Source organism: Caloenas nicobarica, chromosome 1, assembly GCF_036013445.1.
Source record: "Caloenas nicobarica isolate bCalNic1 chromosome 1, bCalNic1.hap1, whole genome shotgun sequence".
NCBI lineage: Eukaryota > Metazoa > Chordata > Aves > Columbiformes > Columbidae > Caloenas > Caloenas nicobarica.
Genome location: NC_088245.1, coordinates 207,667,094 through 207,681,787, shown reverse-complemented (window position 1 = coordinate 207,681,787; position 14,694 = coordinate 207,667,094). Strand labels below are relative to the sequence as shown.

The following is a 14,694-nucleotide window of genomic DNA, read 5'->3' as shown; positions in this document are numbered from 1 at the left end:
AGAGACGCGGACTCAATGAACTTAAGGGTGTTTTCCAACCTTAAATGATTCTATGATTCTACAACTACCTGAAAGAAGGTTGTAGCGAGGTAGGTGTTGGTCTCTTCTCCCAAGTAACAAGCAACAGGATGAGAGAAAATGGCCTGAATTTGCACCAGGGGAGGTTTAGTTGGATATTAGGTAAGATTTCTTCAAGGAAATGGCTGTTGGGCATCAGAACAGGCTGCCCAGGGCAGTGGTGGAGTCACCATCCCTGGAGGGGTTTAAAAGACGTATAGACGAGGTTCTTAGGGACGTGGTTTAGTGGTGGACTTGGCAGCGTTAAGTTAATGGTTGGACTAGATGATCTTAAAGGTCTTTTCCAACCTAAACAATTCCATGATTCTGTATCAGATGAGGTCACTATACAGCAAAGGAATACAACTAAAAAAAATTCTTGCTAATTAAGTTCGGTGTCCTAAAGGGAAAGTCTGGTATGATGAGTTAGCTAATTAAAATCAGGGAAACTGAATTGGGTGAGTTCTAGACCAGATAAAATAATGGAAAAAAAAATAGCCAGGAGATTCCCAAGAGAACTATCTATTAATAGTCCTTGCACTATGAGCTAGCTGGTTTGAAGTTTTCCTTTCACTGGGAGAAGAGTGCCCTGATGTTACTTCCGAGCAAAAAAAAATGCCAAGTGTCTTGTAAATCTTTAGTTTTTTTAGTTAATATTATCTTAGCTGTGACATACGCATACACTGAAGTATGCAGATTGTATTTCCCTTCACTTAGAGGTGCTGGCTAGAAGTTGATCTGCTATGCTTGTATATATGTGGAATAATTTCACCAGGTCAGTTATGCTAAGTGAAAATCTTTTTTTTTTTTTTTTAGCAGCACAACTGACCTATATGTTAATGGAACAATACCTTAAACATTATTTTTTTGTTAAAGATGCAGGTTTACAGTGGCTTTCCAGGACATTTCATTTGTGCAGCCCATTAAAAAATCTTCAGGAGGTTGCTGTATTGAAGAGAGGGCTGAGTGATACATGGATAAACTTGGCTATGATGAACTATCCTTATGCAGCTGACTTCTTAGAGCCTCTGCCAGCTTGGCCTGTAGAGGTAATTGAGAAATTATGTTTTGTAGAATTGATCACTTGGTTTAACTAATTATCTACTTCTCTCCTTCCTCGCACCTTTTCCTTTATTTTTGGCTCTGTAGAACCAACATGGCTGAAAAGAAGAATATCTGGGCAATATCTCGTTATGCATCAACCAGTTTGTTCACTAACTGCCACATGTAGGGCTAACAGGTTGCATCAAGAGCCTGGAAGAAGAAAAGTGCCAGGAATGACTGAAAAACCTCAGCTGTCCTGCAGAGTTGTTCTTGAGGAGCAGAAATGCTGCACAAAAAGCATGTGTGATTAGAGCTTCTGATGCCTTAGCTGGCAAAGCTTGCAATTAAAGTTTTGACCCTATGTCCTTTTTGATGTGGGAGAGCTAGTGAGAGAAGAAATGTGGATCACCACAAATGTGTTCCTTGCAGGGTCACTTCTCAAAGCGGAGCCACTTTTCACACTCGCAAATCTTCACTTGTGTAATGCTGTTTGTCTCCAGTGCTTTCTACAAGATATCTATTTTCTTGGAGTGTTTTTTTGTTCTTTTAAGACCCTGGCTGAATTTCCCCACGTGGTTTTGGGTTACTGTGTGCAGCGGGTGAGGTAGATAAAATATTGATATTTTTGGCTGTTAAACAGTAGTTAAATATAAAATAAAAATTATCCCTCACATAGAGCTGGCTGATGGAGGAGGGGAGGGACATTCATCTGTCCTCTGTGGCTGTCTGCAAAGGCAGTATGAACACCTTGAAAACTATTTCTGCTTCGTTGTCAATCTGACACAACCTCAGGAGCGTGCTCACCTTCACCACAGTCTTATGCTCTCTCTGGGTGAGGTATAAAGCTGGGATGGAGAAGGCTACAGCTTTCCTGAACAGTGCGTATGAAATCTGAGTTAATTAAGGCATTCAGGTGCTTTTTTTCTGACACAGAAGCTCTAATCTGACTCAGGGTGAGAAAGGGAGGGGGGAAATACGTTTGAGTAGCTGGGTATATGTATGTCGCTTAACCTGTTCCCTGTTGTGGGCTGTCGGTGCTTCCTCAGAAGTATCAAACTCTTGTCTCTCCCACACAATCTGAATTTCAAATCCAGGGCTGTCTGCAGCCCTCTGTTCTGCTCCGTCTCCAGTGTGTATCTGCGTGAATTAGTGAGCTTTCCAAACCTCTAACTGCGGAGTTAAGAACTGATGGCCGAGCTGGCCAAACCGTAAAACCTGCTTGGAGCTGACAAAATGTGGAAGCTGTGCTCTGATGTTGTCTGCAGGGAACAAAAGAGGAGTCCATTTTCCTAGCTTCCACAATGAAAATGAGGGAAAAAAAAAAAAGATTATACAGGGGAGAGAAGGATCATTAGTTCACTTCTTGGCCAATGCAGACTGTGCATCTTCCACGTGAATTGTCCCCGTGTGCCTGTGCCCCTGTCCTGAGCAGCACGGGAGTTGCAGTGTATCCTTTGCTCCCTTTGAAGAGTAAATTTGGATTCTTCCAACAGGCTGAGAGCTCAGATTCACAGCTTGTGCCCTTCCCTGCTCTTGTATTAGTCCCAGCTCCATGGGAGCAGGGGTGAGGAGAACACCTTGCTAAAGAGAGAGTATCATTGCTCTAAAAAAAACTGTTTTAACATGAAAAAACTTCCTTTGGCAGTAGATTTTGTGTTTTCTGTTTGTTCTCTTTTGGTTTATCCCCTACTTGTGTCCTCAGTTAGAGTTCAATTCAAAATTTTGAGATTGCTCTTAATTTTTCCCCAGTGAAACAGTACCTTGTTTCACTACCTCATATTTCTGAACACGAAGAAGTAAGAATTCAGCAATGCTGCAGTATAAAAGGACTTAAATATTAGAGCTTTCCTTATATGGATGTTTCCATTTGTACTACAGCAAACTGCAAGGAATTCCAATCTCTTATCTGGATCATCGTTGTTATATATTTGCACGCGTTATCTTTCATTACAGAGGAGCTAAATACTCTTTATTAAGTATTATGTATTTTAAGAATGGCAAATGGATTGAAAGGCTTGGTGAATGAAATATTAAGGTTTCACGGCTTTTAAAGTTTTAATCAGGAAATGTAAAGTTTCAGGTTCCTCATAGTAGCATGCACTATGCAAATGGAATACTCCTTTTTATTATAATGCTCAAGGTATATCATTGCATAGAAAGATAGTTTCTGGAAATGGTCTGACTGTACTTTGAAAAGAAATTGATATCCTATCAGGTAGCATGGATTCATCTTGATTTATTATAGATTTAGAGTCCCTGTTCTGTCTTCGTTGCAGGAAGTCTGCAAGTTCTTGAAGGATCCCAGTCTCTCCGACAAATTGCTGTTGCAGAATGTTTTCCAGGCAATAAATGTTTACTACAATTATTCAGGACAAATCCAATGTTACGACATGGATGAGACTGCAACAAAGAGTCTCGGCCAGTTGGGTTGGAACTATCAGGTATGTGCTCTGTCCATTCTAAATTGCAGCTCAGTGAGGTTTCTTGAGCAAGAGCTGGTTAGAACTGTCAAGTCATTTAGCTGTCAATATATTGCGCCAGATGTAATTGATGTACCTGGTGCCAAATGTAATCATGAAGCAAGTATGACAGTTTCCCCAGGAGGTTTAGACTGTGTCTTCATTAGCTAATTGTTTCAGCTCTTCGTATAGACTGGAAAATGATGTACAGCAGCAGCATCTCAGTCTTCTAATCCCCCCATCCCAGCCATCCATCCCAATTTGTGCATGCAAATATGTCAGGATATGTTGACGCTTATTTATTTCAAATAAAGCTGGTTTATATTTATATTAGGAAAAATTTCTTTGTGGAACAGGGTTGTTGGGCATTGGAACAGGCTGCCCGGGGCAGTGGTGGAGTCACCATCCCTGGAGGGGTTTAAAAGATGCATGGGGTTCTTAGGGACATGGTTTAGTGGTGGGCTTGGCAGTGTTAGGTTAACAGTTGGACTTGATGATCTTAAAGGTCTTTTCCAACCTAAATGATTCTGTGATAGATTGACAGTAATTACTGATCAAATGCTGTTGGAGCTTTTTTTTAATTTAAATACTGCACTATCAGCTGTTGGACAGTCTCCTGGGATTGCATCTTGTTGCCCTGCTCTTTCTTTCAGACTTGCACTGAGATGGTGATGCCCATGTGCGCCGATGGTGTCAGTGACATGTTCGAGCCTCAGAAATGGGACATAAATGCACGTTCAGAAGAGTGTTACAAGCTGTGGGGAGTGAGGCCTCGCCCCTCTTGGATTATTTCTATGTATGGAGGGAAAAACATCTATTCACACAGCAACATCATCTTCAGGTGAGCCTTGTTTCAGCTTTTAGAGTGGAATCTTCCACCAGTTTGGGTTGTCAGTGCAGAGAGTCTGCCCTAAGTAGCAAAAGGATCTGTCTCCAACACTCTAGCTGAATACACGATGAGCATGCTTTGTGTTGCTCTTGAGAGTAAAATGGTCAATCTGCGGTGGCCAAAGCAGCCAACTGTTCTGTCACTGTCTGCGTGACTCTAAAAGAAGAATCTAGGCTGGGATTCTGCCCAATGTAATTTTCTTCCCGTGTGGATTCCTTCTTACCTTGTGGCCAAAGTCCAAGTTTCCCATACCGGTAAATCCATCTAGCTTTTATGAAGCCAAAGCACTGTCCCTTCCACATAAAAGGAAAGTCTAAACAAGCTTACAGTCTTGGTCACTAAAATTTGTTACTCTGGGTGACAGCCTTGCGGAGGGGCTGGCATGACATTCCTTTTTCCCTTTAATACAGGAAAGAGAGGAAAGTAACTTGGGAAGCAACTTGGGAAGCTTTGCTATTGCTGCCAATTGCCTTTTTCTTTTAGTGGTAATTAGACAAGTTTCAACAAACTTGTGTAAGATCCAAATACAATGAGATGCTCCCATTCTAGCAAGGCATGCCTTCTGTAATACAACAGAAGTTTGTCTGAAACACCTTTGTATGTGGTCAAAAAGTGAAAGAAGTGTTTCAGTCTAGTGCAAAAACCAGAGCATGCTGCTTGCTCTGGGCCTTCACTTTCCTTATTTTGAAGGTTAAACTCTGCTTTCTTTAAAGGAGGGTTCATGTAGCTGTATTTCTGTTGCGAGGTGATACAATATTTTGAGCAGCAAAGTACTGGCTGTTCATCAGGTTATTGTGTGATAGGCATTTAATAAACCCATTGAAGCCTGTGCCCTCAGGAATCCTGACCTGCTGTACTGATTGCCCATTGCGGGCAGCTCCTGGATATATCCCTCTGTGCTCCAGTTCATGTTGTGCAAGGCCTTTAAAAACAAACAAAAAACCCACTTCTTTAAACAAACCTCAGAATTAGTCTGTTGGACTTGGTAAATAGGTTTGTATTTTCAAAGCAGGAAGCCCTCACTTGAATTGGGGATTACTCTCCGGATTTCAGCTGTTAGTGTTGGTCTGTTCAGCTCCAAAGGCCTGTTGCTTTCCTCTTGTTTGTCTCTTGCTGTTTGTGTCCCAAAGGATATCTGCTCTAGAGTGAGAAATTCCACTCTTTTTTGGAAAACATCTTAATAAAATAGAATTTGTTAGTTTAACTTAATTTCTGCAGTGTTGCTTATTTCCAAGGCTTCACAGCTCTGTACAGTAGAAGTCTGCTTTCTAAGCAAGAGACACCAAACAAATCTAAATAAATGCTCTAGAATTTATGCCAGCTGAAGGAGCTTGAAATGAGAAAAGCTTGAAAGCAACCAAATGAGTGGAGTAGTGCTGTACATACAAAGCTTTGGATCTCAAGCTGCGTTGTTTCTCTTCAAACAAGTAAATTGTCAGCACTGTACATGTATATAAGAACCTTTTATCCTTGAACACTGCAGAGTGCTTTACAAAAATATCCCTGTGTTTACCGGAGGATATGGCTCCCTGTGGGGTAAAAAGCACCGTGTTTCAAGTGTCAGGCAATTTGCACAACAGTTTAGCGCAGGAAGGGAAGATACTCCCTCTAAAGAGAACTGCTGTAAGGTGGATTTATCCAGCTGCAGTGGGATTTGGCCAGGATGCTTAAACTGGTGTTGCTGCTTCTCTCTCAGCAAGCAGATCCCCGCTGTGCTGGTTTTTTTCATGTGTTGTGTGGGACTGACCCAGGAATCTCCATTGCCCCTTCAGTACCTTCTTGGAGGTGTGCAGAATCACAGAATGGTTTGGGTTGGAAGGGACCTTCAAAGCTCATCCAGTGCCACCCCTGCCATGAGCAGGGACATCTTCACCCAGCTCAGGTTGCTCAGAGCCCCGTCCAGCCTGGTCTGGGATGTCTCCAGGGATGGAGCATCTCTCTGGGAAATGCGTCCCAATGTTTCACCACCCTCAATATAAAAAATTCCTTCCTCATTTCTTCCCATGTAATGTGTGAGTGGTTACTCAGGCTGTAGGCAGATTTACTTGCCTGTCCTGGGCAACACTTCTTTATTAAAACACTATTTTGAGGAACCTGGGGTTTCCAGAACCCTGTTTGCCTTTTCTCTTCCAGCAATTCCTGCTCCCGGTACTCTTACTGGAACATGCTGGTGTGGAAGCGCTGCACAGTGCTGGAAATGGCATTTTAACGCTGTTCCTGCTTGTGGTGGCAGAGAGCTTGTAGCAGTTGGTAGTGTCCCGTCATCAACACACTATGGCAGTGAAAATCAGTCCAGGTTATGTCAGGCGGTATGAAATTTGGTGTGCACAGTTTGAAAACTGATATTTTTCAGTCTGGATGGATCACATCTAGGTTATATGCTTCGAAGTTAGGGCATCCACCTACCCAGTTCTGCACTGGCAGGGGAGGGGCAGAAGGTGCAGGCTGTTTCGAGAGATACTGGAGCCCTGTGCAGAAGGGGGGATTGTTAGCGTAAAATAACAGAATGGAGGAAAAGAAGATGAGACAGAACAACGTCTGGCTGAAGAGAAAAGGGAGGGAGAGGGAAAAAAGTTTTATAAAAGGAAATTGGCAGTTGTGGAGAGCGAGCGTGTTAAAAAAGAATGTGCAGACAGTCTTGCTAAGAGTGAAAAACCTCCTTGTTCTGGTTGGGGCTGGGGAGGCTCTGGAGACATGACAGGAACAGGAGCTGTTTGCTGTGGGATAGGCAGGACCCTGTCTATGCTGTCAAGGATGAATTGAAAATGGGACTAGCGTGCTGATATTTTGCATTAGGTTTTTTTTCTGAAGCCCTACTCGCCCGGCGACTGCTGGAAAGGAATGGCTGACTTTTTTGTTCTTTCTTTTCCTTCTTCTGTTTACATTGGGAAGGTCCTGTCCCGTAAGATGGGCAACTGAGTACTTACATGCATGCTCAGTTTGAACACCTAAATAATCCATTCCAGTTGGTACTGAATTATCTTATTCTGTAAAACCGTTAAGACTTAAGATTATTTTGCAGTGAGCCCTCCTCTCAGCAAATATCACTTCCCAAACTGCGTCAGCGCCTCTGCTGCCATCGTTTGGCAGGAAACACAGAGGACACAGCCAGCAGCTCCCAGAAAAGCCAGAGAGAGAGTTATTTTCTTGTGGCACACTTAGTTTCCACATGACTGGGACCACAAGATCCAAGTTCATGTGCATCTTGGGTCTCTCAGCAACTCATCCCTCTGTTGCCAAAGTGCCCTGCTGATTCAGGTGACCTTTTAAACCAAATGCTTTTTGCTTATTGGTCAGCTCTGTGTGCTTTTTGTTTTGCGGATACAAAATGTATCTCTTCTCTTAAGTCATATTTAGAACCACTGAAAATGAATAACTACAGAGATTCAAGATACTTTGTTTCCTCATTAAAAAAAAAAAGGTATTAGTTCAGACCCCATCGGGTTTTTATTCTTGGTTATTTCTACAAAACTCCTTTTCACTCATTATTTCTTTCTGTTATTTTCTGGTGCTGCCATTGTGATATTTTTTCTAGCTGCATATCTCTTAATGTCCAAGGTTGTTTTAATTTCTTAGATCCTACTAGAAATTTACACTGACATACAGCAGTCCTTCTCTAATGTTTCCTTTTGTGGGTAGGTCCAGTGTTGTAAGTCAGGAACAGATCCTGGTTTGTGTGGTTCTGTAAGTATATGGGTGTTGCTTTCTTTTTGCAGAAGAACATTGAAGTAATGGAAAATAAGATGCAGTAGGGATTTCTGGGTCCAGTCCAAACCTGGGAATGAGAGATGCAAAACTCTCATCCCTGTTCAGCTGTTGGCGTGCTCCATGGACCAGGCGTTATTTGGAGCCAGATCTACAGTGCAAGGCATCCTTTCATTGACTTAGGGTGAGAGACGAGGGGGAGTAAATTGCATTAAATTGTCCTGTCCCAGAGGAAGAGTCATTGTAGACAGTTTATTGAGGGATAAAAGCTTTATTTTAATATGGTTGTTATTAGAAATAAGAGGACTAAAAAAAGGTCCAAGCTTTTCTTTGCAAAACCAGTTGGCACCCAGCTGAAACAACAAAAGGTAGAACTTCCTGGAAATTCAGCTCTAAAGGGTCCAGTTCGTTATTAGTTTATGGCAGGCTGAAGAATCACAGAATGGTTGGGGCTGGAAGGGACACATCGCACAGGAATGTGTCCAGGTGGGTTTGAATGTCTCCAGAGAAGGAGACTCCACAGCCTCTCTGGGCAGCCTGTTCCAGGGCTCTGGCACCTCAAAGGAAAGAAGTTTCTCCTCATACTCAGATGGAACCTCCTGTGTTTCACTCTATGCCTGTTGCCCCTGATCCTATCGTTGGGCACCACTGAAAGGAGTCTGGTCCATCCTCTTGACACCCACCCTTGAGATATTTATAAGCATTGATGAGATCCCTTCTCCAGGCTGAACAGACCCAGCTCTCTCAGTCTCTTCTCATAAGAAAGATGCTCCAGACCCCTCATCATCTCTCTCCAGTAATTCCTTGTCCTTCTTAAACTGGGCAGCCCAGAACTGGACACAGTAAAGAAGGAAAGTACAGTGCTTTAATTTGGTAATTTGGACTTGTCTTGATACAGGGGAACCTGAACCTTTTATGACAATGGCAAGTGGCAGCAGATCTATCTCCAGAGGCCGTGGCACTATTATAGGTTATTACCTGAATTAGCAGATAATTAATGACAGTAGCATAGCCTTAAGCTACTAAGAGCTCCGTATGTCTGCCAAGGAGGCTTCTCTCAGCAGGGGGCTGGACACAAGGCACTGAGGCAGGGCTGAGGTCTGTTTCTGTCAGCACATGTGCAAAACTGTCAAGGTGGAGATGTTGACATGAGCTGCAGGCCCCCCGCTGACTGCTGGGCAGGCAGACCCTAATGAGATATCTGTTCCTTACAGCAACGGTGGCATGGACCCATGGTCTGCAGGTGGGGTGACCCGGAACATCAGCCATTCCCTCGTGGCCATCGTGATCCCCGAGGGAGCCCATCACCTGGACCTACGCAGCCACAACCCGGCGGACCCCAAATCTGTGCGGCAAGCTCGAGACTTGGAGCTCTGCTACATGAAGCAGTGGATTAAAAAGGCCAGGCGCCACTGAAGGGGTGCTGCAACAGCTGCGGCCATTGTGCCCCCGTTGGCTTTGCTGGCAGCGGGGCCGGGCCTTATTGCACAGTCGTCTGAGCATTTCACTCCTGTTTCCTCCCCTGTGCTGCAGTGCTAACCAGCGCTTGTGCCCGTGAGAGATGCAAGTGGCAGAGGGATGGAGAGCGTTCTCTGATAATAAACTTTAGTTGAAGTGCATGGCTTGAGCTGCCTCCTGGTTTGCTTTCCTCTTCTCAAATGCTGTACTTTCCCATAAAGAGCTCCTGTTCTGGGCTTGATTTCTTCCTCCCTGCACTCGGTGGTTGTCCTGGCTGCTAGTACGTGTTATATATACAGTGGATTAACTGGCAGTGCCGTTGATGATGAAACTCCCGCTGCCTTCAGTGGGATTGAGTTTCAGACACCCTCATCTGGTGCAGACTGCCATGGCCGGGGCGTGGACATGATGGGGGACAGAAATCGCATCTCACTGTGATGTTTGGTGAAGGCACGGGGAAACTGGCTGTGCCATTCGTAAAGAAACTAAACAGCCCTTTGGAATGAATGCTGGAAAATTAGTAAATATTCTTTCTCGTTCTTTCTCATTCATTTTTTTTTTCCTCCCCCCCTTTTTTTTTCTTTTTCTGTAGTTTTCTGGCAGGTTATTAATCAAAGTTGCCTCAGGTGGCTTTTCCATTCTGTGCTGCACTGAATGGTCGGGGCTGGGCCCGGACTCACTCTGTTGATAACTGGCTGAGCATGCACAATCTGCATCAGAGTTTTGTTTCTTCCTTTGCTGTTTGTCCTAATTCTGAAATATTTGCCACTGTGATGGTTGCCAAAGAAAAATCTGGGTATATTTTGTGTGTGTATACGTGTGTCCCCCACAAACACTTAACTTTTTCAAACCACGAAGCTTTTGAAGCTATTCTCTTGAAGAGCAAATGTGACACTTGTACTGGCTAAATCTTATGAAGTGACAAATAATTGGGGCTGTGCCTTGTGTGGGTTCCTCCCTCTCCCCCATTCTGTGTATTGTTCAAATTCTGCATGATCTGTTTGCTGATGGCTCTTCAATAAAAGCCTTTTTTAAAAAAAAAAAAAAAAAAAATTGTTTGCAGGACGAACTATTCAAAATGCAGAATGCAGCTATCCTCTTGGATCAGCCTAAAGCTTGATGCTGAGCTCAACAAGCCAGGTGCACAGGGCTTTCTGTAAGGCTTCCAACACAGAGAAACTGCCCTGATTCATGAGACAGCATATTTGACATTAATAAATGGCTGGGGCAGTCCCCTCATTTTCCAGCTTTGGCTTCATTCACACTGAGGCCCTTCTTCAGAAAGGATTCTTTGCAGTTTAAAGGACAACTCCATTTCAGAAAGACTCAGGCAAGGCTTCTTGTCCCCAGGCTCCTAAAATCCCAATTCTGTTGAAAAGTTGTCTCAGCTTTCATGATATGCCTGATAGTTGAGTATTTTTCTAAGACACTAGATGGCCTTTTCTCTTTCCAGTCTCCTCCCATCCTCTGGAAACAAAGTGAACCCAGCACTGAAATTTTATCTTTTAAAATGCTCCTGTACATCTTCTTTCCAACAGATTCCCTGGCATTCCCTTGTCTTGTGTTAAACATGGCATTTACATTCAGACCCCGCAATCTAAACCTCTCACACTCTTGAGCAAGATAATTCCTTAAGAGACTTCTTATGTGTTAATTGATGGCTGGTAAAGTCCTGGTTTACTGCAGGGCAAGGAATGGAATCTGCAAGAGTAAGGATAAATTTTGGGGATCACAAATGGTTTAACTGGCGAGCAAGAGCCTGGTCCTACTGTTCCCACTGATTTCTTGGGGTGCTGCTCCAATCGCAAATTCTGGGGTAACCATTGCCATGTTGTATGGAGCAAGACATGGGGAAATTCATGCATTGGGCTGAGAATGATCCAGATTAGCAGCTACTGTATATTGTTAATCAGATTGTGTCTCCTCCTCTCTCCCCTGCTAGCTAACTTACTGTCTCAGGAAACAGCTGCTGCTTTGTTGTTTGGAAAACACTTTTTAGCTTCAATCAGCATAAGTAATTCAAACTTTCATTCCTCTTTTCTTTCTTTTTTCACTCCTTTCATAAGCAGAAAAAATCGCCTTTAATAAAACTTTAAAAACCCCATGCAGTTTTCAATTCCAAATTTTGAGAAATCACATTTAAGCCCCAAAATTGTTCAGTGTGGTTTTGTTGATGTGTTTTGTTTTTTAATTTTTATTTTTAAATAATCTTACCATTCCATTCAGTTTCTGCCTGTGAGACTGATTCAAGTGCATTTTGGATCAGGTGCTTACTGCTTGGACCAACTTATGAGTTATGTTACTGACTTTCTGTTACTTCTGATTACTTTTATTTTTCTCTCCTCCAAGTGAGTAGTTGAAACCCCAGATCTTATTTTCCTTTAGTATTCAGACTTCCTCATAAAATCTATGTGTACACATCTTTGTACACTAGCAAGGGCCTGTCTGTGGTTTTTGGCTACCTCGTCTGAATGTTGGTGCTCCTGCATGTTTCATGCAGGTGAGAACAAAATGGGCCATGGGAAATCATAGAATCATAGACTCACTTTGGTTGGAAAAGACCTTTAAGATCATCAGGTCCAACTGTTACCCTAACACTGCCAAGTCCACCTCTGAACCATGTCCTGAAGAACATCGTCTATGCAATGGCTGATTTTTCTTTCTGGGTGTATGGTGATGGGCCATACTTCTTCTCAGGCATGTATGTCCTTGGCATGGGTCATGAATGATTGGGATTTTAAGATATATGTTTCCTACTCATTGGGGGAAATGCAGAAAACAATGATTTCCCCAAAGCATGAATCTTACTGGTGAAGCTGCAGCTTGTATCAATGAAAACGCATTAAAATAATGAAATGTGAGTTCCTGGGACTGGATTTTGTTTTGCAAGGACAAAATTTTTATCCCTTGGCACATTCTGAGTTCTGCAAATAACGTCGTGTTCATGCTTGACTCTGGAGTGGAAGCAAAACTGAAGGTGCAGACCGTGTGTTCAGTTACCCACAGCAGTCCAGATGTCACAGGGTGAGCCTCTGTGCTTGTTTGCTCGTTTCTCACTTCAGAGATTTAGCTGCGTGGTGACGAGCCTGTCTATGAACTGGTGGTTCTCCCTAGGTGACCACATTGAATATAATCAAGCTCATTTTAATGGGAAAAAAAAAAAATCCATTTTGTTCCTGGAAGTTTATTCCAGTTCCAAGCAAACATGCTCTTCCTACGTGTCTGTGATGATGAAGGTTCTGTGGATGGATCCATAACATTCTGATGTGGCAAAGGGAGGTTTAACTGGGCTGTGTAGCCCAAAGAATTAATCTAGGGCTGTAGAGTCTTGGAAGGGAGCTAAATAGCTTCTGTAACTTCTTGTGTTTGTAGGTGATTTTAACTTCGAAGATCATAAAATATTGTCTATAGACTATGTATGCATATAGACTATATATAGACTATAGAAATGAAAGTCTCTCCAGGAACCTGCAATGTGGTTTCTAAATCACAGGAAAAGTGTATACAAAGTGAAAATCAAGTTTTGTCTCCCATACTGTCTGCCCACCAAATATGTTACAGGCATATGTCCATACTCTTTAAATAAGGGGATTTTTTTTCTACTTCTACTCTTAAAAAGGGTATTTATCTGTTGTGAATCTAATCTCTAGGGAGTGGGAAAGAATCATGAATGACCTAAAGACCTTTCTGTATGTTAAAGACTTTGCACATTGACAGTCAGGTATTTTAGTTTCTTCTAGGATTATGGTGGAATCGTGTTTTTCTGACAGTTGGGGGATGCTCTGAAACCCACAAACATGGGGTTGAAAGAGCAGAAGGGCTTGTGTTCTCTGAGCCTACATTTTTTGCTTTCCCCTGTCAATTCAGAACGTCATTGCCGTGCTGTAACTGGGGTATGCATTCATGAAATGATTTGTTTAGAGGAAAAAAATGAAAGATTTTTATGGTAGTTTCAGTTAAAAATAACATGTCTGAAACTACTCAGACTTGTGACCCGATGATACTTACACTCACAGCCATGACCTGCTTGAAGGCATGTGCTAAAACACCACCATGGGGACAGATTTGTGCTCTTGGAATAAGAAAATAGCTCCTCGCAGAGTTGGGTAAGACATTTGTCTAATTGTTCCAAAATATGCTGCTGCTCCTTAAAATACAAACCTTTCTGCAGTTGAAACTGTGCATATGTGAGATATATATATATATATTTTTTTAACTCCATAGGAACAGCTCATAAACGATCCTTTGGAGGGGTCTGTTTGAATCCCATTATGCTTCTCTCTCTGTCGTTCGCCATGATAGTATCATTGGTGTTGATGTTTAGGTGTTACTCCTGTAGCCTTTAGATTCTTTTATAATCTTGCCTCTTTATGTGTTTTTAAAATAAAGCCTTGGTCTTACAAAAATAACTTTATGAATCCAGTTTCTTTCAGACTGTTCATGTTAAAAAACTGAAATGGTCAGTTTTGGCAGTGCAGCTTAGCAGAAAATGTGTGTTACCTCATGTTACCTGAGCAGTGAAGCAAAATATCTGAATTGAGGATGAGATCTGGGATAAATTCACAGTGTTTAAGCACTTTTCGGATTTCCTATTTTATTGTTAAAAAAAAAAAGCCTGATTTTTCTAAATTGAGAGATGCTGAGCATCTGCTTGCAGCTCCCACTGGTATGAATAGACTTGTGCTCCTGTATTATTTTGATTCCTTGATTTCATAGCGCTTCCTCCGGGTGCTGAGACCTGGAGCACCAAGTTGAAGCCTTTACTTTTTTTCCACCCCCCCCAGCCCAATTCCTCTTCACCATCAAATCTGAAACTATTTGATCCACATGCTTTAGGGCAGTTTTCTTCTATGCGTCTTTTCAATAATACGAACTTAATGAAGAAATTGCTTTACAGCATGAGTTACATGCAGGGATAGCAAGTGCCCACAGCAGCAAAGACCAACAACGTGCTCCTTTAGCGTGGCTACCACATATTTGTGCCCCCCAGGGCAGTAATAAGGTACGACACCCATTGCTTATCTTGCATTTGGGTTGTGGGTGCCAGATATTCAGCCCGGGAAAATCAGCTGCCTCTCAGGG

The 14,694-nt window shown here is 42.6% G+C and overlaps 1 protein-coding gene across 1 annotated transcript in view; it reads left to right on the top strand.

Annotated features, from left to right (window-relative positions):
* Positions 1 to 13,995, top strand: part of PRCP (prolylcarboxypeptidase) — a 36,743-nt gene extending 22,748 nt beyond the window's left edge. The window contains exons 6-9 of the mRNA XM_065658301.1: positions 934 to 1,106; positions 3,378 to 3,542; positions 4,214 to 4,401; positions 9,369 to 13,995. Coding sequence (XP_065514373.1) covers positions 934 to 1,106; positions 3,378 to 3,542; positions 4,214 to 4,401; positions 9,369 to 9,570 — 728 coding nt within the window. The 3' untranslated portion in view covers positions 9,571 to 13,995. The remainder of the gene's footprint in view (positions 1 to 933; positions 1,107 to 3,377; positions 3,543 to 4,213; positions 4,402 to 9,368) is intronic.
* Positions 13,996 to 14,694: the final 699 nt, after the last annotated feature.